The sequence below is a fragment of the Dama dama genome, chromosome 18, assembly GCF_033118175.1.
Source record: "Dama dama isolate Ldn47 chromosome 18, ASM3311817v1, whole genome shotgun sequence".
NCBI lineage: Eukaryota > Metazoa > Chordata > Mammalia > Artiodactyla > Cervidae > Dama > Dama dama.
The window spans coordinates 11,840,657-11,865,094 of record NC_083698.1 but is presented as its reverse complement, the minus strand read 5'-3'; the positions used below and the strand labels follow the sequence as shown (position 1 = coordinate 11,865,094).

Genomic DNA, 24,438 nt, shown 5'->3' with positions numbered 1-24,438 from the left:
TTATGTACGGTCTACATGTACAGAACTGAGCAAGTGAGAATGATCACGGGTCATCTGTCAATAGGACAATACTGCTATATATCTAAAAATAATGATACTATCTTATCAAAGGCCTAGTGTCCACGAGGTTTCTGCTGAGTCCTCTGGAAACACTTTACATCATCCTCACAAACACCCCGTAAGGTGGGTGCTGCCATCTGTCTTTGGAGATTAGGAAGCTGACACCCAGAAGAATGAAGTTCCCTGCCCAGTGGTCCAGAACTAGAAGGTGACAGGTCTAGATTAAGAGGCAGGGTGGTTTTCTTCTATGCCTTTGTACTCTCTGCTGTGTAACACTGTCTTTCTTATCTACTGACAGCACATTTTTATTACGGGGTTTCAGGGAAGTATGGTGGCAGCAGAAAACAGAAAATCTGAGATGCAAAAAAGTGAAATATTAAAAGATAGAGCTGATCAAGACAAGGCAAACTGGATATTTAAATAAAGCTCACTAATGAGATGATACTCGTAAGACCCTCCTCTTTGAGAGTGAAAAGCTTCGTGAAAGCATGGGAAACCAAAGAATTGAAGGCAGAGTGTAGTAGGCAGTAACAGCTGGGGAAAATTTCTGATTTGTGTTTTCTTCAAGACCTAGACTTTCTGATTAATTTTATTGGTCGAGGGCTTCCGTGGTGGCTCAGGTGGTAAAGAGTCTGCCTGCAATGCAGGAGACCTGGGTTCAATCCCTGGGTCAGGAAGATCCCCTGGAGAAGGGAGTGGCTACCCACTCCAGTATTCTTGCCTGGAGAATTCCATGGACATGGAATACATGTGTGGACAGCAGAGCCTGGTGGGCTATAGCCCATGGGGTTGCAAAGAGTTGAACACAACGAAAACTTCCACTTTATTGGCAGAACAAACTTTTCCTCTTTTTGTTCTCCTTCTTCATTATTTTCTATTTATTTCTTTATTTTGGCCACACTGCGTGGCATGTGGGAACTTAGTTCCCCTACCGGGGATCGAACCCAAGCCCCCTGCATTGGAAGAATGGGGTCATAACCACTGGACCACCAGGGAAGTCCCATTCCGTCCCCAGTATTCTTTCTAGGAAGAAAGCTTAAAAAGTGAAATAATTCTAACCCCCAGGAAATCATACCTCAAAGATCTTTTTTATATTAAATTCATCTTTTTCCCAAGGCTTTGAGGCTCAAAGATTGGCTTAACTGGGAAGTTATTTGGCTAATCAAAGTTGCCCTTGAAATAGGAACAGCTTTATTAGCTTGCCCTTGGCTGAATTACCAAGTAGACAGACAGCCATTGTATGTGAAGTCTTCCTATCTTCCTCTCCTTCCCTTTCCCCTCCTATAGCTTCCCATGTCTCCAAGATATGTTTCTACTCCATGGTAGGTTCCATTTGTTTTCTTAGCTTGCTGTTTTCTTCCCTCAAAGATGTGAAATGATAATATTAATTGATAGTAATGTTTTGGCATGACTTTTTCTCAAGATGTCTGTAGAGAACAATCGGAAGCCAGAGAAATGAGGTTATGCCAAAAAATAGGGTTGACAGATTAAAAGGCAGGAGATACCTATTTGTAAAACTGGTTTTAGACTTAGCAGTGGGGTTTTAATGTTATCTGTGCACAGGGTAACGAGTACGTGGAGAGGACTCAGGGGAGGGTGTCCCAGAGGCACTTACTCCCACAGGAGCCACTGTTGCTAAGATGCACTGGGCCATCATGCAGATGCAGTGCAGGTCGGGGAGGGGGATAAAGGAGGGTCAGGAATAATGTACAATCAGCTACTAATTCTTTTCCACATCTGAGTGCAAAGCACCAGCTTCCCTGTGCTGTGGACAGAGCAAGTAAAAAAAAAAAAAAAAAAACAGCATAGCATCTCTGGAAAATGCCCACCCATGCTGCAGGTGAATTACTGAAGCAGGTTAGTGCTATCACGGGAGATGTGTGAAATGGTGTTTGGAAGATAAAAAGACTAAACCAGAGATTATACAACTCAGGACATCTTCTATTCAGAAATTAACACTCACGTGTCAATATTGTAACCTCAAACAAGACAAAGTTCAAAAAACTAAAGCAGTCTCTCCTTTTTAGTCAGTCAACCATCTTGTTGCTGAAAGCTTTTATAGTGAAAAGGCAGGTGTTATATTGGGTACAAGGATACGGTACTGAATAAAACCAGGTCCTTGATCCAAGCAAGCTGCAGCCCAAGTGTGGAGGTAGTGACCATATTAGTGACAGGTGACCATTAGTACACAAATTGGATGTTGGAGCCAAGAGAGGTTGAAAAGGCTGAGGGGACAGCATCCAAGTCATCTCTAAGAGCCTGTGATACTCAGCCAAGTGGAGGTGAGAGTGGGTGTGGGAAACATGTGTTGCCAAGAAGCAGATAACAGCATATGCTAAGGTATGCAGGTGAACAAGCCTGGCACACCTCGGGAACTGCTGACAGAAGGGCTGCAGCACACCTGGAACGCATAGTGAAGGGTGGGAGCCGCGAGAATTGAGATCGGAGCCAAGAGGTATAGAATTGGGGGTCTAGGTCAAGGAGTTTGAGAATTTTACTGCCAGCTGTACTGGACCTTTTGAAGGTTTTAAGCAGGGGCATTACAAGGTCAAGTTTGCGATTTAAAAAGAATGGTGGGTAGGGGAGCAAAGTGGACCTACTAGGAAGCTATTACAGAAATCCAGGAGGGAGTTCCAGAGCTTGAAAGACCAGATGGTTTTAGAGAGTAAGGGAAAGGAAGACATCAAGAATAACTCCAAGGTTCCTACTTTGGGTACTGGGGGGATGGAAATGTCATCCACTGAAATTGAAATATACAAAATGGAGATTTAAGAGGGAAATTTCCAGATCATTTTGATACATGTTGAATATGAGAAATGAAAAGGCCTGATAGAAATGTCTTATATACAGGACACCTGGTTTGATCCCTGGGTTGGGAAGATCCTCTGGAGAAGGGAACAGCTACCCACTCCAGTATTCTGGCCTAGAGAATTCCATGGACTATATGGTCCACGGAGTTGCAAAGAGTCAGTCACAGCAGAGTGACTTTCACTATACATGTATATACAGGTGAATACAGAGGTCTGGAAGTTGGCAGAAAGTTTTGGGATTTAGAGATTGGAGAGTTAAGAGTATGTGGGTGGAAGCTGATGCCTTGGGACTAGAGTAAATGGGTGCTCTGCCATGAGAAAGAGCCAAGTGTGGGTAAAGGCTGGTGAGTATTCCCATCCAGGAGAGGGGCAGAAGGGGACCAGAGCAAAAGGAAGCCCAGAAGTGGCGTTTAGACGAAAAAAGAGATAGAAAAAGGTCTGTTCACAAACTAACCCAGCCAGGGGGTTCCCTGATGGCTCCGTGGGAAAGAATCCACCTGCTGATGCAGGAGACACGGGTTCGATCCCTGATCCGGGAAGATCTCACATGCTGCAGAGCAACTAAACCCGTGAGCCACAGCCATTGAGCCTGTGGCCCAGAGCCCATGCTCTGTCAGAAGAGAAGCCACAGCAGGGAGAAGTCCATGCCCCGCAACTAGACAGCAGCCCCCACTCACCACAACTGGAGAAAAGCCCATGCAGCAATGAAGACCTGGCACAGCCAAAAACAAACCAGAAAACCTGACGATTAAAAAAAAAACACACATTAATAAATGTATTTTAAAAACTAACCCACCCATATTCACATCATTTTAAAACTGTTTTATTCAATTTGCTGGGTTCTCCCCAAGTCTATTTTACTCCACGGAGGGCAGGGCATGCGTGCCCAGTCGTCTCTGACTCTTTGCAACCCCATGGACTGCAGCCCGCCAGGCTCCTCTGTCCAAGGGACTCTCCAGGCAAGAGTAAAGGGATGTTCTGTGTGTGAAAATACTTTTTAAGCCACCATTCATGCATCTTTCTGACCCTCTTTTTTTTTTTTTTTTTTTTTTTTTACAGAAAATGGCTCTGAAGATATTGACATCCTTCCTAGTGGGCTGGCTTTTATCTCCAATGTGAGTATTTCCCATGCTCCTCAGATGCGCAAGTTAATAGCTATATGGACAGAATATTAGTGTCGCCAACTCAAGTGTCGCCAACACAAGTGTCCCACTTGCATGTAAACTAGTCAACTAAACGCACCAAAATGGGATTCCAGAGGCTAACTGAGGCAAGACAGACATGCCCAGGCTTGCCTACCCCATGGTGGGCAGCTCCCTGTGGGCAGTTATATACCCAGGGGAGTACTGATAAGTGTATATTGAATTCCATTCACTTCCTAGACGAGGCTCCAGATTTGCTCTGCAGCTATCCATCCTCACCATTGCCCTCCTGGCTGAGCCTCAGCTTCTGGAAGTCATCTTCTTACTAATCGGTATTCATCTCATCATGCCTGCCTGAGTTTGGAACTCAGTAAATGTTTGCAGAGTGAATGTTAGCCACGTTAACTCCATTCATAACCCTGAGCATTTCCATCTTGGGTTCCTCTTTCAAAGAGGAGTAGGGGAAAATCTGCATTTTATTTCCAGTACCACCCTCACAGGTTTGGGATGATTAGGAAGCTATGCAAAGGACTGAACTTTGACAAATTAAAATGTTATATTGCAAAAACATTGAAAATTATCATATACTTAGTTAAATCAGTTACAATTTGGCATGGGACTTAGGATTTTGAAAAAAGTAGATATTAATTACATTTCCAATGTGAATTCTGATTGCTGGAATTGCATGTTCTAATATTCCATTTGGGCCAATAAAATACTAATAAAATACTATCAAATAACACATTTAAAAAATCTATGTCTTTTTGGCCAAAAGCAGTGGGGGGGAGGGGCATAAAATATTCCTTAATGGTCCCAATTTATAGATTCTTCAGTATAGTCAGGGTCTATAGTCAATATGCATTTTAAATTGCTCCTGGTGGTGGTGTATGTTAGGGTAGGTGGGTGGGAAGGATTTTATTTCTTTAGTTTTCCTCCAAAAACTACAGCTGTCTAGAAAAGCTTTTTCTTTGCTGACTTAAATAACCTATTGTCAATTTAGATTTTCGATGTGATGCCCAACAGACTGTTAAAAACAATTATTTTATGGCTAGGAGATGTGTAGTTCCTACTGTATGTTTCTTTCCTATTAATATTTTTACTAGCACTAAGTGTACTGAATTCTTGTTATGCAGCAAGTAGAGATTTTCATCACAATTCTATGAGAAACGTTAGCTCTTTCTGCAAAATAACAAACAACTCATTCTTATAGGATAAGGATAATGTTCTTTGCTTATTTTTAATCTTGCTGTACTGCAATAAATTCAAGTCCTTGTTCTTCTTGGTTACCTCCTGCTGCCCTTTCCTGCCATCCTAGAACATGTTTGGAAGCTGCTGATTTAGGGATTAATTCCGTGTGATAGATATTTTTAGTCTATTTAGAGGTGCCAAGCAGGCTATTTGCTTCCTTACCTTGGGACTTGACTTGTTCTTTGCCAGCAAGATTACTCCCTTCCTCACATGTGTTGGCGTCCAACTCCTAGTTCCCTATGAGGGCTCACTGTAGTGGAGCTTTAATCCCTCAGGAATATCCCTAACACTCTCTCTTCTGGGCAAGGTGGCCCTTCTATGACCCCACGGTTTCCCTGTGGTGAGGGTCTTAGATGCCTCCCCATATCTGATGGGCCCTTTTGAGACTAGGACCTCGGCATGTCTGCCGCCATGCCGCACCTGACAGAGTATCTGGTGCGCACAGGCGCCTGACTGCTTACTGAACACGTGTCCTGGTGAACGCGGGCCATGCAGGAGTTCAGTGCTTGTCCACACGTTCCTGGAGTCTGTGGGTGGAAATAAGATGCCTGCACACCCCGGTGATTTTTGCCATTTTCAGGGGTGAACAGTATCTAAATAATTGCAAACATTTGCCAAGATTCTTACCTAACTGCTTTAAACAGAAAACCAAGCATGTGTAAAGAGTTTCATTTGTCGTGACACTTAATGTGGGCCATGTTTGTTTGCCATGCCCCACCCTTATTCCCCAGTCAGATCATTTCCACTTCCAGAGCACCTGATCCTTCTGCCAGCTGGCAGTGACCTTACATTCCTCCAAGCTCCCACCAGACTTGCTGTGGGGCTCTGCCCTGAGCAGCATTCTTAAGCAATAGAATATTCTCTACTGTCGAACCTCTCATTATGGTGTGGCAGAAAGTTGTACATCACTGTGCAACTAATGATCTGAGTGACTTAGGCATTTCACTTCTCTGGGCTTAATTTTCCTTACGTGAAAAGAGACGATGTACCTCAAGTGAAAATGGGAAGAACTGGGTGTCTCTGATGTCCTTCCCCCAATGTCACCATTATTTGTGCCATGGGACTTACTGACAAATTGACTCTGAAGGAAGGAAAGGGTAGATTTGGAGTCTCAATTGTATGGCCTGATATTGGAGAAAACAGTGATTCCCTTAGCAGAGAGTAGATATAAATGAGAGCAAGGATTTGAGGTGAGACGATTTTGGTTTTGATCATTTGATTTTGAGCTGCCCTTATGAAGAAGCTGGGATGCAAGATAGGGCTCCATAGAGAGATTCCAGGGAACTGTGCATGTTTGATAATTACTGATATAGAAGAAATACCTGAAACCTTATGAATGAGCTCTGCAAGGGAAGAGTGCAGAATGAGAAGGGAGGGATGGATGAGGACAGGAGGGAAGGGCAGGAAAAGAAGCAGTAATTCTATCTGGAAATTCTACTTCTGATTTTTTGATAAGAAATAAAACTTCTACCATAGTGTCAAATGCCACAGAGATACAGATAAGGAAATATAGAAGGATTATTAAATAGGACATTTTGGAGGCCGTTGATATGACCTTTATAGAGGTATTTCTACAAACTGGTAGAATATGAGTTGGAGCAATTCAAACCAAGGCACCAAGGTCAAGTGATGTTTGTAAGAAATTTGACAGTGAAGGAAGGTGAGAAAAATGCCTGTTTGAAATAGTAAAGTTGGAAAATATTTGTTTCAGGGAAAGAGCAATGAGCAATTTTTCAGGTAAAAGAAGGGGACATTGGTGAAGAATGAGTGGTGAATTCTAAAGACAGGCCCTAGAGAACAGGGAATTAACTAAGAACAGAAGGATATTCTTTCCTTAGAAAGGAGGGAGAAAGGATGAGAATTGATAAAACTGAAGAATAAACTGAGGTAGAAAGGAGGAAATCAGGAAATTCATGTTGAATGGCATGGGTTTTTTTTTCAGTGAAAAAGGAGGTAAAGTCATCCACTGAGAATACAGAAAGATGGTGTGGTCTATGGAAGATAATGAAATAAATCCAGAATAGATACTTAGAGATACACAGTAGTTTACATATTAGAATAAACACAAATATTGATAAAGAATATTAAATGTCTGGTTGAAGCTGAGATGATAACTTCATAGTGTTTTTCAACCTGATTTTAGACTGCTGCCACTGCTGCTAAGTCGCTTCAGTCGTGTCCGACTCTGTGCGACCCCATAGACAGCAGCCCACCAGGCTCCCGTCCCTGGGATTCTCCAGGCAAGAACAATGGAGTGGGTTGCCATTTCCTTCTCCAATGCATGAAAGTGGAAAGTGAAAGTGAATTCCCTCAGTGGTGTCCAACTCTTAGCGACCCATGGACTGCAGTCTACCAGGCTCCTCCGTCCATGGGATTTTCCAGGCAAGAGCCCTATATAAAAGCTAGAACAGGGCAAAGAGACTTGATAGAGAACTTGATAAGGAAGCACTGAGCAAAGAGTGAGTCTTCCTTAGAAGAAAGGCTCTTAACTGATGATGGCAAGATTCGAGATCTGGAAGCAGAAGTGCATAGCTCAGGGCTGTTAAAAGACACTTGCTCTTTGGAAGAAAATCTATGACAAACCTAGACAGTGTATTAAAAAGCAGAGACATCACTTTGCCAACAAAGGTGTGCATAGTCAAAGCTATGGTTTTTCCAGTAGTCATGTATGGATGTGAGAGTCAGACCATAAAGAAGGCTGAGCACCAAAGAATTGATGCTTTTGAACTGTGGTGGTAGAGAAGATTCTTGAGAGTCCCTTGGACTGCAAGGAGTTCCAACCAGTCCATCCTAAAGGAAATCAACCCTGAATATTCACTGAAAGAACTGATGCTGAGCTGAAGCTCCAATACTTTGGCCACCTGCTGAGAAGAGCTGACTCAGTGGAAAAGACCCTGATGCTGGGAAAGATTAAGGGCAGGAGGAGAAGGGCATGACAGAAGATGAGACAATTATATGACATCATCGACTCAATGAACATGAGTTTGAGCAAAGTCCTGGAGATAGCAAAGGACAGGGAAGCCTGGCCTGCTGCAGTCCATGAGGTTGCAAAGAGTCGGACACGACTTAGCAACTGAACAACAACAACAGGGGCATACTGATCTGTCCTCTACGTGTGGTGACTTAAGGAGGATGAATGATAGAGGGAATAGCCCTTCCACCGAAGGGCTTCAGTGACTGGTATTATCTGAGGAAAGCCAGGTTTCCCATGATTTAAGCATAGCAGGACTATTCTAAGAAAGGTTTGAAGATATACAGGCAGAGTTATTTGCTGCAGTCCATGGGGTCACAAAGAGTCAGACACAACTGAGTGACTCAACAACAAAAAATTTGGAACTGAAGACCTACTCTCCTAGAGGTCAGGGGGTGGGGCAATGGAAGGGCCAAGAATAGTATGAGTAAGAGAGAGAGAGAGAGAGAGAGAAAGAGAGAGAGAGAGAGAGAGAGAGAGAGAGAGAGTGTGTGTGTGTGTGTGTGTGTGTGTGTGTAAAAGAGAGGGAGGGAGGAAGGGGAGAGAGAGTGCAAGGGAGAAGTTAGAGTAGAAAGAAAGAGAAGGAAATAATTTAAACTGGGTATAAGTAGACATGAGTGTACAAGAAAATATACAAGGTTGTTGATGTTTACATACATCAGAGTGATAGAGGAAGGATACAAGGAGGAAGTAGGCTGAGTTTTATAATTAGTATAGAATAAACCAATCCTAAGTTTTGACACTGTGACCTGGGATGCAGGAAAGGTCCAATACATTCAGGACACCTATTATTGGTTGATAAACACCTTGTCCCTCCAGTAGAAACAGCCACTGTACAAGTTACTGGAATGAATGTTTTACAGTATTTGGAGAAAAGGATTCACATTCAAATCTTTGGACCAATCTGTAGGAACCAAACAGGTCAGAAATAGTCAACTCAATGAAACTGGGTCTCCTATTAGTTCTTAGCTGATCCTACTCTTCGTCATCCCACCCTACACTGTTATATTATGTAATGACAAACAGAAAAGGCCCTGATGCTGGGAAAGGTTGAGGGCAGGAGAAGAAGGGGACGACAGAGGATAAGATGGTTGGATGGCATCACTGACTCAATGGACATGGGTTTGGGTGGACTCCGGGAGTTGGTGATGGACATGGAGGCCTGGTGTGCTGCGGTTCATGGGGTTGCAGAGTCGGACACGACTGAGCGACTGAACTGAACTGAAGTGAGGGTGGGAGCAGTGTAATGAAACCATACACCCTAGGACTAGAAAGAGCCTTAGTAATTAAGTATTTTAACTTCCACATTTTATAAATGAGTAACCTGTAGCTTAGGCAGGCCAAGGGACTCAAACAAAGTAATTCAGCTTAGTCTCTTGTATTATGCTCTTTGGCTTAACCTCCTCTCTATATATTAAAAACTGAAAATAGGTTCTTCCCATATTCCCATTCCCAACGGCTTGGATGATACTGGTAATCCTTCAGATCAGATAATGGCAACATCAGACAGTGTAAAAAAATCCCAGAAATCTATAAAAGAAATTTAGAGCTTTGAACATTTTTGTTTCTCTGTTTCTTAAAGGGATTAAAATATCCAGGCATGCCAGACCTTGCACCAGATGAGCCAGGACGAATCTTCTTGATGGATTTAAATGAGCAAAACCCAAGGGTCCAGGAATTAAACATCAGTGATGGTTTTGATAGAGCATCCTTTAATCCACATGGAATGAGTACTTTCATTGACAAAGGTAAAGCCTGAATGCTGAAGAATAAGGGGGAAATGAGGGAAATACAAACCACTCATCCTCAAACTAGCCAGCATGTATGTCAAAGGAGGGAAGATGCTATTTTACCATAAAGGTATATATTTGTGAGATAATAAATGTATATCAGAACATTTTTTTAATTGCATGAAAGAGAGGAAGACTAGATTGTGGTCACACCCTCTTTCTCTTATTCCCTTTTCATCTCACCATCAAAACCAGCCTGAATGTTGTTCTCAGAAATCTAACATATAAACTAAAGGCCCTTTGAAAATAATCATGTGACATTATGCTGCTGCTAAGTCACGTCAGTCATGTCTGACTCTGTGCAACCCCAGAGACAGCAGCCCACCAGGCTCCCCCGTCCCTGGGATTCTCCAGGCAAGAACACTGGAGTGGGTTGCCATTTCCTTCTCCAATGCATGAAAGTAAAAAGTGAAAGTGAAGATGTGACATTATAAAACAACATAAAAGAAAACAATGGACGAATTAGACATGATCAAAATTAAAATCTTCAAAAGATACAAGCAATATACCACAGCTAACTCTGTTCAAGGTTGTATGGCAGCCTGGATGGGATGGAGTTTGGTGGATAATGGATACATGTATGTGTGTGGCTGAGTCCATTTGCTGTTCACTTGAAACTATCACAACACTGTTAATTGGCTATGCTTTAAGATAAAACAAAAAGTTTATTAAAAAATAATAAAATACCAAAGTGGTTTACCAGGTGATACACTTCTATTAAGATGAGCTAAATAAATAAAGGAAAAAACACCACCAAGAAAGTGAAAAACAACCTAATGAGTCAGAGGAAAAGATATGCAAATCAGGTATTTGATGAGGCTTATATCCAGAATATATGAGTAATTTTTACATCTCAAACAAAAAGACAAATAACCTGATTAAATAATAGACAAAGATCTTAGCAGATCCTTCCAAAGAGATATACAAATGGTCAATAAACATATGAAAAGATACTCAGTATCCTTAGTCATTAGGGAAATGCAAATCAAAACCATAATGAGTCCACTTTATAACCACAGAGCAGCTACAATAAAAAAAGACAGACAATAACAAGCATTGGCAAAGATGTAAGGAAGCTGACATCCTCACACTTTGCTGGTGGCATTGGGTGCAATCACGGGTGAAATCATTTTAGCAGTTGCCCAAAATGTTAAATCTAGAATTGCCACATGATGCAGAAACTAGTCGTTGGCACATACCCAAGAGAACTGAAAACATAGGTTCATACAAAAACTTACACACACATTGTCATAGCAGCATTACTCCTAACATGCGAAAGGTGAAAATAATCCAAATTCCCATGAAATGATGAATGCATAACCAAAAGGTGGTATGTTTATACAATGGAATATTATTTGGCAATAAAAATAAATGAAGTACTGATGAACCCTGTAAGCATTACCCTAAGTGAAAGAATTCAGTCACTAAATGCCACATGCTGTTTGATTCCATTTATATTAAATGTCCAGAAAAGGTACATTTACAGAGACAAAAAGTAGATTCATCGTTGGCAGGGACTCAGGACAGTGGGGAATGGGGGTGACAGCCAGTGGGTATGGGGTTTCTGTGGGGGGTGATGAAAATATTCTGGAACTAGATAGTGGCTCTGGCTGGACAACTCTGTGAATACAGTACAAACACTAAACTGTACATTTTCAAAGTGTGAGTTTAAAGGCAAGTGAATTATATCTCAAAAAAGCTGTCACAGAAAACAGAGCATAGTTATGAATACACTGTATTACATATGCTTTAAAATAATAGTATTTTTCTTTATAGTGTATAACTACAGACTAACAATTTGTAAATATTTGTGGGTCTATGGATCATGTAAAATATAAGAAGAATGAAACCTCTCTAGTAGTAATGACATGAAAAGGAGGAGAAATGGAAGTGTTGCAAATCAAAATTTTTCAATGAATGGTGTTTTAATTCTTCCAAATACATACTGGAGTTACAATGCATTGTTAAATATAAATTTGCTAGAGTAATTTCAATGAACAAAAAATTATTAATAATTATCTCAGTCCACTTATCCAATCGATCTGTTTCATCCCTTTCATCTGAACCAACAGAGAGACTTGCTAATTTTTAAATAAATGGGTAACTTTTAAATAGCTCAAAGCTTTTCTGTTGTTCAGTCACTTAGTCCTGTCCAACTGTTTGCAACCTCATGGACGGCAGCACCCCAGGCTTCCCTGTCCTTTACCATCTCCCGAAGCTTGCTCAAACTCATGTCCATTGAGTCAGTGATGCCATCCAACCATCTCATCCTCTGTCGCCCCCGTCTCCTCTTGCCTTCAATCTTTCCGAGCATCAGGGTCTTTTACTAAGTTAAATATTCCCCTGAAATCTGTAATAATATATGACATGTATTTGCTTAGTTAGCAAGCTCTTCTTTAAAAGATAATTGTACCTAACAGTTTTATATTGTTCTTCAGTTCATAAAGTCCTTTCATATATAATTTATTCCTCAAAATAAAACACTGGGCCCAATCTTGACTCTTCCCCTCTCCCTGCCTCATTCAGTCGACTAGTTACAATGTTCTGTCCAATTCACCCCTCACAGAACTCTCCAAACCGCTTACCTCTCCCTATCCTCACTGCACCATCCCAGTCCTGGTCCCTAGCATGTCTTTCCTAGATTCTGTAGTGGCCCCTGATGGCGCCTGCCCTCTTGTATCACTTCAAATCATTTTTATAAGCAAGTAGTTATTTTCTGTGCAAATGTGGTCATGTCACTCCCTTCTGAAAATTCACCATCACTCTCAGAAGAGACAGTGTTTTTTCTTTTTTAAGATAGGACCATTTACTGATTAATCCTCAGGCATATAAGCAGGTTTTCAGAAGTTGAGTGTATTATTATTAACATCTTATTTTGTTAGTGACCTCCCTTAATTATGTATTTAATTCACAAGGCCAAAACATTATACAAAAATTGGCATGAATAAGAAGATAGAGAACGAAAGTCTTCTCACCAGATATCTCTTAAATGAAAAAAGGTCTTAAGAAGGGGGTAAAGCCAGGGCAGCACATGTATTTTTCATGCTGTGACCAGCAAGAGTGTTTTGTTGAAGGGCCACGTGGGGACTAAATCCTATTCATGTTCTGTCTGTCGAGTCCCTGGAATAGAGTTGGGTCAGACCAAAAGAAAGGTTCTTCTGTGAGGGAGCACTTTTCCTTGATTCAGATAAAGCTGCCTGTGTGTTTCAGGGGCCCTGAGGATAAGCCCCACCTCTCAGGGCTCCAGCTTCCAGCTTGCTCCACTGCATAATTGGAAACCCCAAGAAGGGAACTGAGGAGAGGAATGCAGATCCAGTCCTGAGTGGAAGCACGGGCCCAGGTTTTTTCAAACTCTGGAGCTCATCTGATTTAGAGCTCCTGGTAAGTTAGAAAAGACTACTCTGGTAAGCCAGAGTGCTGCCCCTAATCTGGTTCACATCACAGCAGTTCATATTCCAGTATGAGAACAGACAGGTGAAAATTCCTGAGGCTAGTTAGAACCTAGAATTGGCTAATCTATCTTCTCCTACTAACTTCTCTGGTGGCGCAGATGGTAAAGCATCTGCCTGCAATGCGGGAGGCCCGGGTTCAGTCCCTGGGTTGGGAAGATCTCTTGGAGAAGGAAATGGCAACCCACTCCAGTAATCTTGCCTGGAAAATCCCATAGATGGAGGAGCCTGGTAGGCTACAGCCCATGGGGTCACAAAGAGTCAGACACGATTTAGTGACTCCACAATTAATTATCTTCTCCTACATTCCTATTTACATTTCACATCCGTTGGGTTCACAAATAAATACCATTTCTGCAACCTCAGGTAGGGTGACTTGTGTTAGGAGTTCATTCTGTAACTGGGAGGTGTTTAATATGCTTACTCAGGCCTGACACCTCTTGAATGTGTGTTGCAATGTAGGCAGTTCTCACAGAAAAGAATTCTTGGGAAAGCTTCACTTGCTTGTACCCACTTCTGTTTGTTGAAAGGCCACCTTGGGAAACCACATCTATGTTTAATCACCATGGTAGTTCTGCATCTTCCTGTTAGAGAGGGTGTGCAGGTGAGGCTGAAGGGAGCATTGCAGAAATATCTGGGCTTGGCTTTGCCACTGTGTGGTGGTAAAATTGCTCATAAATCATTAACCTTCTGAGTGTCAGTTTTTTCAATAAAATGGGATTCTGGCATTTGTTTGACTTACATCAGATGGGTTGTGGGGATCAGATACAAGATGTGTAAGAAAGATCCCTGGACATAATCAAGTTCTATACTATGTCTAAAACAGTTGAAATAGTAGCCAACTTCTTGGAAATTATGCCTTTTCTCTATCTAGACCAAACTGTGTATCTTTATGTTGTGAACCATCCCCACATGGACTCCACCGTGGAGATATTTAAATATGAGGAACAACAACGTTCTTTGGTATACCTGAAAACTATAAAACACGAACTTCTCAAAAGGTATGGGATTATTTTGCACTTCTATTTATTCTGCGCCTCTGCTGTATGCTTTCTTAGTTCAGCAGGCTGTCTTAAACTTTTGAAGTTTTTTTCCCTAAAGCTTTCTAAAGGTTCCCATGGTGACACTACCCAGCACCTCCCTAGAAACTGCTGTGTTTGGTATTGAATGTCTGCAACTTTCGGAAAGCATTTTAGTCCTATAAAGCTGCTCAGTTAGATTCCCAAGCTCTAATTCCATCCTCGGTAACGCAACAGTGCAGTGCCTGCTACTGGGCTCTTTAGACACCCACACCCTCTAGCTGTCCTAGGAGGTGGCAATCTGAAAGCCACACCCACTGGGCGTTATAACCAGCCTCCAGAAGGACCATTCCTTTGTTGAATCAAAGTTTTAAAGTAGAATTTGAAGGGGAAAAAAAAAAAAGGCCTGTAGGCACATATACAAGTTCACACTTATCAAGTGTTGACTATGTGCCAGGCTTTCTGCCGAAAGGAGAACCTGATCCACCCCTTCTCACAACTGCCTTTAGTGACAGGCAGGGGTAAACAGACTTAGAGCAGTTTGGGGCCAAGTTACGTAACTTGTAAGTGGCTGAACTAGGTGTAAACCTTAACACCTCTGAACTCAAAGCTGGGCTCTTATTCACTGTGGTGAACATCTTTGAGAAAAATTCTAAGTGTTTTTATGGCCTAGGTTGCCTGTTCCGAGACTGTAATGAAATATGAAGAATCTTTTATAAAACAGACTCAGCACTGAGACTGGTTCTAAAACAGTAGAGGTTCATCTTCGCATCAGGTAGAAGAGTAGGGAAAGCAAAGGAACCAAGCTCATCTTTTCTCCTTTGCTCTCTTTCTCAACGACATATTTTAATTTCTCCAAACAGAATTAGGGGATAACAAAAGCAGAGGGGAGGACGTAAGAGAACGTAACGTTGTTGACTTTTCCCACGATGCGTCGTGCTGGGTTCTGAGGCATGGTGGGGACTAGGACTGCCACTCGGTAAATGAGAAACTGTGGACCCACCACTTAACCTGTGCTTCAGTGTTCTTCAGCAAAATGGGGGTTCTCTCACAGGCCTGATGACCTACCTGGTCACCTCATGGGAAGCTCCTCAGCATAGCCTGAGGGAAAACTCGAGACACAAGTCCTTTATTAGGACTTGTGCAGCCCAGGATGCAAAAGTCAGAGACCAACCTGAGGCAGGGGAAGGGGAGTATCATAGGTTGAACTGTGTCCCTTCAAAAATATAAAAGTAAAATTTTAACCCCCCTCCCATACATCAAAACATGACCTTATTTGGAAACAGGATGTTTGTAGATGTAATTAGTTAAGATGAGGCTGTATTACAGCCCACCTTTAATCCAATATGATGGATGTCCTGATAAGAAGACAGACAGCAAATGAGACAACAAATCTGTGCCTCTTGATGAAAGTGAAAGAGGACAGTGAAAAAGTTGACTTAAAACTCAACATTCAGAAAACTAAGATCATGGCATCTGGTCCCATCACTTCATGGCAAATAGATAGGGAAACAATGGAAACAGTGACAGACATTATTTTTCTGGGCTCCAGTATCACTGCAGATGGTGACTGCAGCCATGAAATTAAAAGATGCTTACTCCTTGGAAGAAAAGCTATGACTAACCTAGACAGCATATTAAAAAGCAGAGACATTACTTTGCCAACAAAGGTCCATCTAGCCAAAGCTATGGTTTTTCCAGTTATCATTTAGGGATGTGAGAGTTGGACTATAAAGAAAGCTGAGCACTGAAGAATTGATGCTTTTGAACTGTGGTGTTGGAAAGGACTCTTGAGAGTTCCTTGGACTACAAGATCCAACCAGTCCATCCTAAAGGAGATCAGTCCTGAATACTCACTGGAAGGACTGATGCTGAAGCTGAAACTTTGGCCACCTGATGCGAAGAACTGACTCACTGGAAAAGACCCTGATGCTAGGAAAGATTGAAGGCGGGAGAAGAAGGGGATGACAGAGGATGAGATGGCTGGATGACATCACCAACTCAATGGACATGAGTTTGAGTAAACTCTGGGAATTGGTGATGGACAGGGAGGCCTGGCGTGCTGCAGTCCATGGGGTTGCAAAGAGTTGGACATGACTGAGCAACTAAACTGAATTGTACTGATACAGGAGAGAGTCTATAGTAAATATATTTGTCAAGTCAGCCACTAAGTGTACAGTTAAGTGTAACTGACTACTTAAAATCAGCAATTAGCCTCCAACTAATAAAAAAATAAAAAAAATAAAAAATAAAATAAAATCATGGTATTGCCCTCCAATAAGCAACATAAGCATCATTTCAAGACAGTCTAGTCAAGATAAGAGAGGAAGAGGAATTTATCCACCAGCCCCATCTTTTAGCAGTCAAAGGTTTACTTCAAGGGGTATTAATTCCTGCACATAGCTCCTTATGCATGTGCAAGGCAAATCTGGTGATATCCTGTGCTTTCATATCAATCTGGAAGCCTGGAAGTAGGAGTAAAAGGCCCATAACAGACATGGGCAAGGTACTAGAAGGGTGCATTGTGGAATTCTGTCAGGTCCTATGCAGAGCTGGGTGAGACAGTGCCAGCTGGAACAGAGCAGGTGGGCTTGGAGGACTTTGAGGAGTGCCCTGATAAACACAATGACAAGACATTTCAAGAGGTGGAACAAAGTGCTACAGGACATATTATGAGGGAGTTTAAATTAATCTATGGTGTTGGGCAATACCTCTTGGAAGAAGGATTGTGTAAACTGAGACCTAAAGCCCAAGAAACTTGGGAAAATCATTATACACCAAAACCTCAAAGTATCTCCTGATTCATCCAAATTTTTCTTTCCTAAATTAAGTCTAAACTCGTATGGGTGTAACTGAATCACTTTGTTATACACCTGCAACTAACATCATTGTTAACTGAGTATACTCCAATATAAAATGAAAATTTAAAAATTCATGTATACCACTAGAAAGGGTGGCACATTAAACTTATTGACAATATTGTGTATTTTACAAAGTTGCTGCATAAAGGAGCTTCACACACACACACAAAATTCAATTTTTTTTCCTGCATTTTTTTCCAAGTCATCTCATTTTTTCTTTTCCAAAATGGAACTGACTTTGTTTTTATTGGCTTTTGTTGTAAGAGTAAGACTTGCTTCGTTTAAATTTTGTAATGGTACTGAAGAACATAAATAAGAAATGAATAACACTCATAATCCCACTTATGCAGAGAAAATATAAAGGTCAGGTTGATCTGGGTCTTGGTGCAATAACAGAAAAGAAAAACCCTAATTCTTTCACAGCTCAAACCCATGAAGTTGTTTTGTTTTCTCACTCATGCTATATGTCCACTGTAGATTGGGGAAGTCAGCTGTATGGTGTCCTCATGTAGTACCCTAAGAGAGGACCACACTTTATCAGAAAAGTTGCTGGTTACTGTGGGAGAGTGAGGGAACCATTCTGGCTCTCAAAGCCTCCCATCTAGAAAGCTAATATATCATTTCATTTTCATTGGCTAGAGCAAGTCACACAGCTGTGCCTAACTCCAAGGGCATGGAGAAGCCTAATTCAAGAAAGAAGAGAACCAGAACTACTGGTGAATTGCACTATGACCACCACAGATAACTGCTATTAACATTCACAAGTTAACAGATTTAGATTTGGGGTTTATCTGTAAACTTATCTATTTTTGCTGACTTCTATGGAAGGGAAGAGTGAGCAAATAACAAGTGGCTAAAAGAAAACCCATCAGGGCAATGAAAAACCATGTACTCTTCGTGGAATTCTTTAATCCAGACTAGTTCTTATATAATCCTTCAAGCTGATCAATTTATTGGTCTTTGAGATTTCATGATTTTAACTAGTCCATGGTTTGTTGGTTTTCCCTCTCTCTGTCTCTCACTTTTTTCATTTTAGTGTGAATGATATTGTGGTTCTCGGACCAGAACAGTTCTATGCCACCAGAGACCACTATTTTACCAACTTCTTCTTGGCACTATTAGAGTTGGTCATGGATCTTCGCTGGACTCATGTGCTTTTCTACAGCCCAAGAGAGGTTAAAGTGGTGGCCAGAGGATTTAGTTCTGCCAATGGAATTACAATCTCACTAGACAAGAAGTAAGCTCTTTTTTGAATTTTCAACCCTTTACCCTTGATGTTCTTGTGGACTCCATCCCTGAAGAAGTGGTTGCATCTTGAGGCTTAAGTACTCAATAGATGTGTGCAGGGATCTGGTGTGGCAAGGGTTCACACTTAATGTGTGACCTTAAGCCACCCTTAATGTCATTGCCCTTGTGCACATAAGGCTCCCTCAACAAAATGAAGGATTTGGACCAATGGATATGAGGTCCTTGTTTCAAATTCTTTTTTAAAGAGAAAAAGGGATATATGTTTTCTTGTTTAACAAAATGAATTAAATATATAAAGCTTCAGCTCAAATTTGATATAAAATTACAGAGGTCTGGGGCCGTGGGTTGTGGGGTGATGGATGCCTGGTCCCGAGGTGGGTATCAGCATGGCCACAAGGCCAGGTGGGTCTTGGGCTCCAGGAGAGAACAAGTCCCTGTGGCCCAGCCTTCTTTTCATCATTGTTAGTATTATTATCTTAATTTCTTAAATTTCAAGGGCCCCGTCTTTCTGGCCATGGGAGGCTAGGTGAGACAGGAGGTGGCTGGGATGGGAGGCATCCCCAGCCTGCCCCATGTCAGGGCAGTACCTAGGACTGCTCTGCCCTACCCCCTGGTCTGGGTACTGGTGGACTCCTGGACACCTAGGACAGGTGGTAGCAAAAATAGCCTGGGCAGGGACATAGGCAGGCAGGCACAGTTTGTTCCAAATTCCTGTGTGACTAAAAAGAATAAATGCATAGTACTTCTATTCTTTATGAGGTCAGAAGGACTTTAACCACTTATACTACGTTCAGTTACCCAAAAGTTCACTTTAGACAGGGAGGCCCAACTTAGACTGGGCATTGTGATTGTATAAGTGGCAGACTTCCTTTCATACTACAGCAGACTTTTCCATGAGAAAATGCTATTTTATGCAGTATAAAATTTTATGAGAGACATTCTTTTAAAGTGTTTTAAAATGGAAGGTTATTTAAAAAGAAGAGTACCATGAATATTAAATATAATGGTAAGACAGTAAGTAGAGATGATCCCTGTGGAAAACAACTCTAAGTATTCCTCCTCTTTTTAAAAATGATTGTGATTGAGTTTCATGGTCATCTGCTACATCTTTTCAAGCACTAGTTTCAAGCACTAGAAGTATAGAATCTATTGGCCTTATAAGAGATCCACTTACCTCCATTCAATTTAAAGAATAAAGTGTGACTCTTTTAACTAATGAGACTGAGCCTGTATGGCATTTGGAAATACCAATTCTATTGCTTTTGGTCAAATTTCATATTCAAAGCTTATTAAACTACTTCAAAACATTAAACATATTACTCCATTATCTTTCACTGTGGTTTAGCAAGGTATTGCATGGGCACGTTGAGTTATTGTGAATTTGTATACCTCTTTTCCAAAATAATAGTGTCATCTTTCATTATTACTTGCTTAAATGTAAATGTTGTTTACTTCAAAGGTATATCTATGTAGCTGATGTATCAGATAAGAACATTCATGTTATGAAAATACAAGACAACTGGGATTTAACTCAACTCAAGGTAACAGTACCCTGGTTTCCCATACAACATGTTCCATTAGCTTCCAAGCTTGACCTGGGAATGTACTTCTTGAATGAAGGAAATGAGACTATTTTAGAAGAATGATGGTGACATTACGTTTGCACTTAGAAAATTCAGTAGCAAAATTATCAATTTGGGGAGCCAGAAGGAGCTGGTAGGAGGGAGGTGGGAGGGATGAAAGTCAGAACAATGTTTCACTGCTTCCTCTTTGTTGGAAGGTAATACAGTTGGACACCTTAGTGGATAACTTAACTGTTGATCCTGACACGGGAGATATTTTGGCAGGATGCCATCCTAATGCTATCAAGCTGCTGATGTATAACACCGAGGATCCTCCAGGGTCAGAAGTAAGTTCTTAGACTTACCTGAACTGCAGGGGAAAGCTGCAAGAACAAATAATGTGTGGAGGTGACTTGGGAGAATTTAGCAGGTCATATGTGATGTTCCAGAACTGAACAAATTCTGCATATGTTCTGAAGAGTAAGATTTGGGACAGGATGGGGAGATACAGCCCATTAACCCTTTCCAGTCACCTGGTACCAGCTAACCATCAGTGCTAAACAACATATCCCATCCATGCAAAGGCTATACTTGTTATTGGAAAACATGGATACCAGTCCATGGCCCAGGGGACTGGGGAACCCTGGTTTAAATGACTGTAATCTCAAAACAAAATTAGATTTTGCCAACAGTTCCATTATATATGAGAGTGCTGAAGAATGTCTCCTTTTAAAGATGTTATTTTAAATCTCTTCTAAAATAATATCATACACCATTGAATTTTATATGGCATTAAAAACAACAGCATGAAGTATTGCAATTTCTACAGCATTATGCTTAAGAATAAAAAAAATCTCTAGTGAGTTTAAATATAGATATAAATTCTTGGCACACATACTATGAGAGATTTATTCTCAAAAATTTATTGAGCACTTATAATGCAGTAGACTTTGTTCTCATACTTAGAATATATATCAGAAAATAAAGCATACCAAGATCCATACTGTTAGGGAGGGAGACACTCAATGAACAATAAGCATAAGAAATAAGTAAATTATCTATTAATAGTAAGTTTGAAGTTGGCAAGTTCTATGGAAGAAAAAGCATAGCAGTAAAAGGGATCAGGCCTGCTGTGAACAGAGAGACAGCAGGTCTTAGTAAATACAGAGACCAAGACAGACCTCACCGAGAAGGTAAGATTCTAACAAAGATATGATGTTTGAATCTAGGTTTGGGGTGTTGGGAACTTGAGCCTCAAACACCACCCTGGTAATTGGTCCAGTGGGTAAAGAACATACTGCTTCCAAAATCGCTATTCTTCAGTTTAGTTTTTTTTTAATTTGTTTCTTGAGATTTCCTGGCAATCCACTGGTTAACATTCTGTGCTTCCAATGCAGGGGCTCACATTTGATCCCTGGTTGATGAACTAAGATCCCACATGCTGTGCAGTACAGTGAAAATAAATAAATAAAAACTTGAAACCTTTTTTTCTTCTATTAACAAATTAGTCACAACTTTTATTTTTTATTTTTTGGTCACACCGCATAGCTTGTGGGATCTCAGTTCTCAGACCAGAGACTGAACCCATGCCCTTGGTGAAATTGTGAAGTCCTAACCACTGGACCTCCGGGGAATTCCCTAGTCACAGCTTCTTGACAAAAAGCATAACAATCAAAAAAAAAAAAAACCCAAAACATCAAAAATATATAAAGTACAGTCTGAGACTACAGCCTAAAGAATCTGACCCTGAGCTAGCAAGCTACCCTAGCCTCAGATGTGTGCCTCACAAAGTGATACATATAGCTTTTCTACAAATGCCCAAAAATAATGTCTGCTTTAAAAGAACAAAAGAAAATATGATCCATAGAATGATTTGAAAATTTCTTAGACTCTTTTTCATGTCTCCATTTTCAAGTTTAATCATTTGTTTATTTTAGGTAAGACTTCTTTCTTCACAATCTCTGACACCCTTTATTTTTGGTTGAGGCTAATGTTTACAACATGAGTTCCATCTTGAGTATTTCCATGTAACAAACCTGAGATAAAGTTGTAGGATCTTCCTTAAGATAGGAAATTAGAAAACAAACAAACAAACAAACAAACAAACAAACAAACAAAAACTCTACTAAACTCTGTTTTAATAAGAGATGTAGATATAGACTCATGAACTCCTAATTGGTTTTCTTTAATTCACATCATGTCCTAATTTGAGTGAACTTCATCCAAACTATTTGGAAACCTGAGCACTTATATATTTACTGATTAGCAAACTAAAGAGTGTTAATCTTGCAGATCAAAAATAGGATTAGGCAGTTGTGTCAGACTGAATTCCAGAATATGCATTCTTTGCGCTTGCTTCCCTAAGTGGGGGCTGCAGCTATGAAAACTACCATCCACTGGTTCTGGGTTGGTTTGGCTGGCTAACTCGCTGTCCCTTCATTATTTTGCTCCACGTTTACCTCCCCATGCTGTATTCCCAGTGAAAGGCAAGACCCTTTCTACAGAAGGAAGACTGCACACTCAATTAGATAAGAGCATTCATGGTTCTTACCTGTCTCTATAGAGATGCCTGAACTATCAAAACTGTGAAAACCATCTGTTGAGGAATTTGGCTGATGTGAGATTACTAGCCCACTTGATTAGAAACATTAATAATTTCATCAGAATAAGAAAAAAAAAGGCTAAAGATGCACAGATTTTAACTTACTGATTTCTGAGAATTGTACAAGTCCTGGAGTGTTTGGGAAGGAAAATGTCTCTGACAGCTGTTTGTTCTTATATCTACTAATGAACGTTCTTTCTTGACAGGTACTTCACATCCAGAATGCTTTGTCTGAGAAGCCCGTGATAAGCACCATGTACGCCAACAATGGCTCAGTACTTCAGGGTAGCTCTGTGGCCTCTGCGTACAGGGGGAAGCTTCTCATAGGCACTGTATTTCACAAAGCCCTGTACTGTGAGCTCTAGACTCCAGACATCCCCAAAAGTCTACACGTTTGGTAAAAGTAAACCCCTAATTATATGATTAGTGGAACTCAAAGTAAATGACAAACACCAATAAAAGTGTGTCCAGCTTTTCTTATGCATAGACATAAAGAAGCAGAGAAATTACATAATATTCCCCTAATTCCAAGTTAAGTTAGCAACAGTCTGACAAGAAGCCAAACCTCTCAATTCTTTAACCTACTATTCCCATTATTCTTTCTACAATAAGACATGTGAGCTGTGATGAGTGAGGTGTCCAGCTCACTTGGTAGCTGTGTGGCAAAATTACCTCATATGCTGCTCTGAGCCTCCTGCAGTCCAGACCAGGAGAAGAGGTCATGTTCAAATATTTACAGTTGCCCTTCTCTTCCTTCAATTGCACGAGACACAAACTGCCAGTCACGTGCCCAGCACATGGATAAAAGCAAGAATTGGCACTGTGAGACTGCCCAAGCCCTCCCTGAACTGGCCTTCTCCCAACGCAGACACACAGGAAGTCAGATTCTGGAAAACGTGACAAGGACAGATGGCACTGTCTGCTTTAAGCTGGGGCAGGGCTAATCTGCTCTTTGTAACAGGTCATTATGTATGGGGATAGCTGGTCTCTGAAGTGAAGTGTTGTTACCAGCTTGACTCTGAACTAGGAGACAGGGCCTCAGAACTGTTAATCCTCAGCTGCTATAAACTTGTTATTTTGGTTGATTCAGTAAACACTTATTAAGCAACATTCCACAGACTTGACCCTAAAAAATTTGAAATAAATAACACAGTATAGTACCGAAGTATTGTCTTAAGGACACAACCTTAGTTTGATGAGAATGAATAGTCATTCATTTGGTCAAATGAATGATTTTCTTGGCCAAAAATCAAGATAACCTTCAGCAAATCATTAACGTGGCTTAATATACCCCAAGCACCCCACCCCCTCCCCCTTCCCTTTTCTGTGACTTTCACTGAGAAGTGGTTGGTTGATATATTTTTCTCTTCTGAGGATAGGGTGTTGGGGTGACTTCTTTATGTCCTAAATTATTTTGCTCAGTTAGACGTAAGTTTTGTTGAAAAGTTTTGTAGCCAGGTAAAATTCTACTTTTTAGCCCATATTAGCCTTTTTGATTCAGACAATAAAACTGTGGTTTCCAGATTTCCCTGGTGGCTCAGATGGTAAAGAATCCACCTGCAGTGCACGAGACCCGGGTTCCATCCCTGAGTGAGGAAGATCCCCTGGAGAAGGGAATGGCTACCCACTCCAGTATTCTTGACTGGAGAATCCCATGGACAGAGGAGCCTGGGCGG

General features: G+C 41.0%; 1 protein-coding gene across 1 annotated transcript in view; it reads left to right on the top strand.

Annotated features, from left to right (window-relative positions):
• PON3 (paraoxonase 3) overlaps positions 1 to 23,875 on the top strand; it is a 28,346-nt gene extending 4,471 nt beyond the window's left edge. The window contains exons 3-9 of the mRNA XM_061164928.1: positions 3,930 to 3,985; positions 9,814 to 9,979; positions 14,345 to 14,471; positions 18,387 to 18,587; positions 20,058 to 20,139; positions 20,379 to 20,507; positions 22,969 to 23,875. Coding sequence (XP_061020911.1) covers positions 3,930 to 3,985; positions 9,814 to 9,979; positions 14,345 to 14,471; positions 18,387 to 18,587; positions 20,058 to 20,139; positions 20,379 to 20,507; positions 22,969 to 23,127 — 920 coding nt within the window. The 3' untranslated portion in view covers positions 23,128 to 23,875. The remainder of the gene's footprint in view (positions 1 to 3,929; positions 3,986 to 9,813; positions 9,980 to 14,344; positions 14,472 to 18,386; positions 18,588 to 20,057; positions 20,140 to 20,378; positions 20,508 to 22,968) is intronic.
• Positions 23,876 to 24,438: the final 563 nt, after the last annotated feature.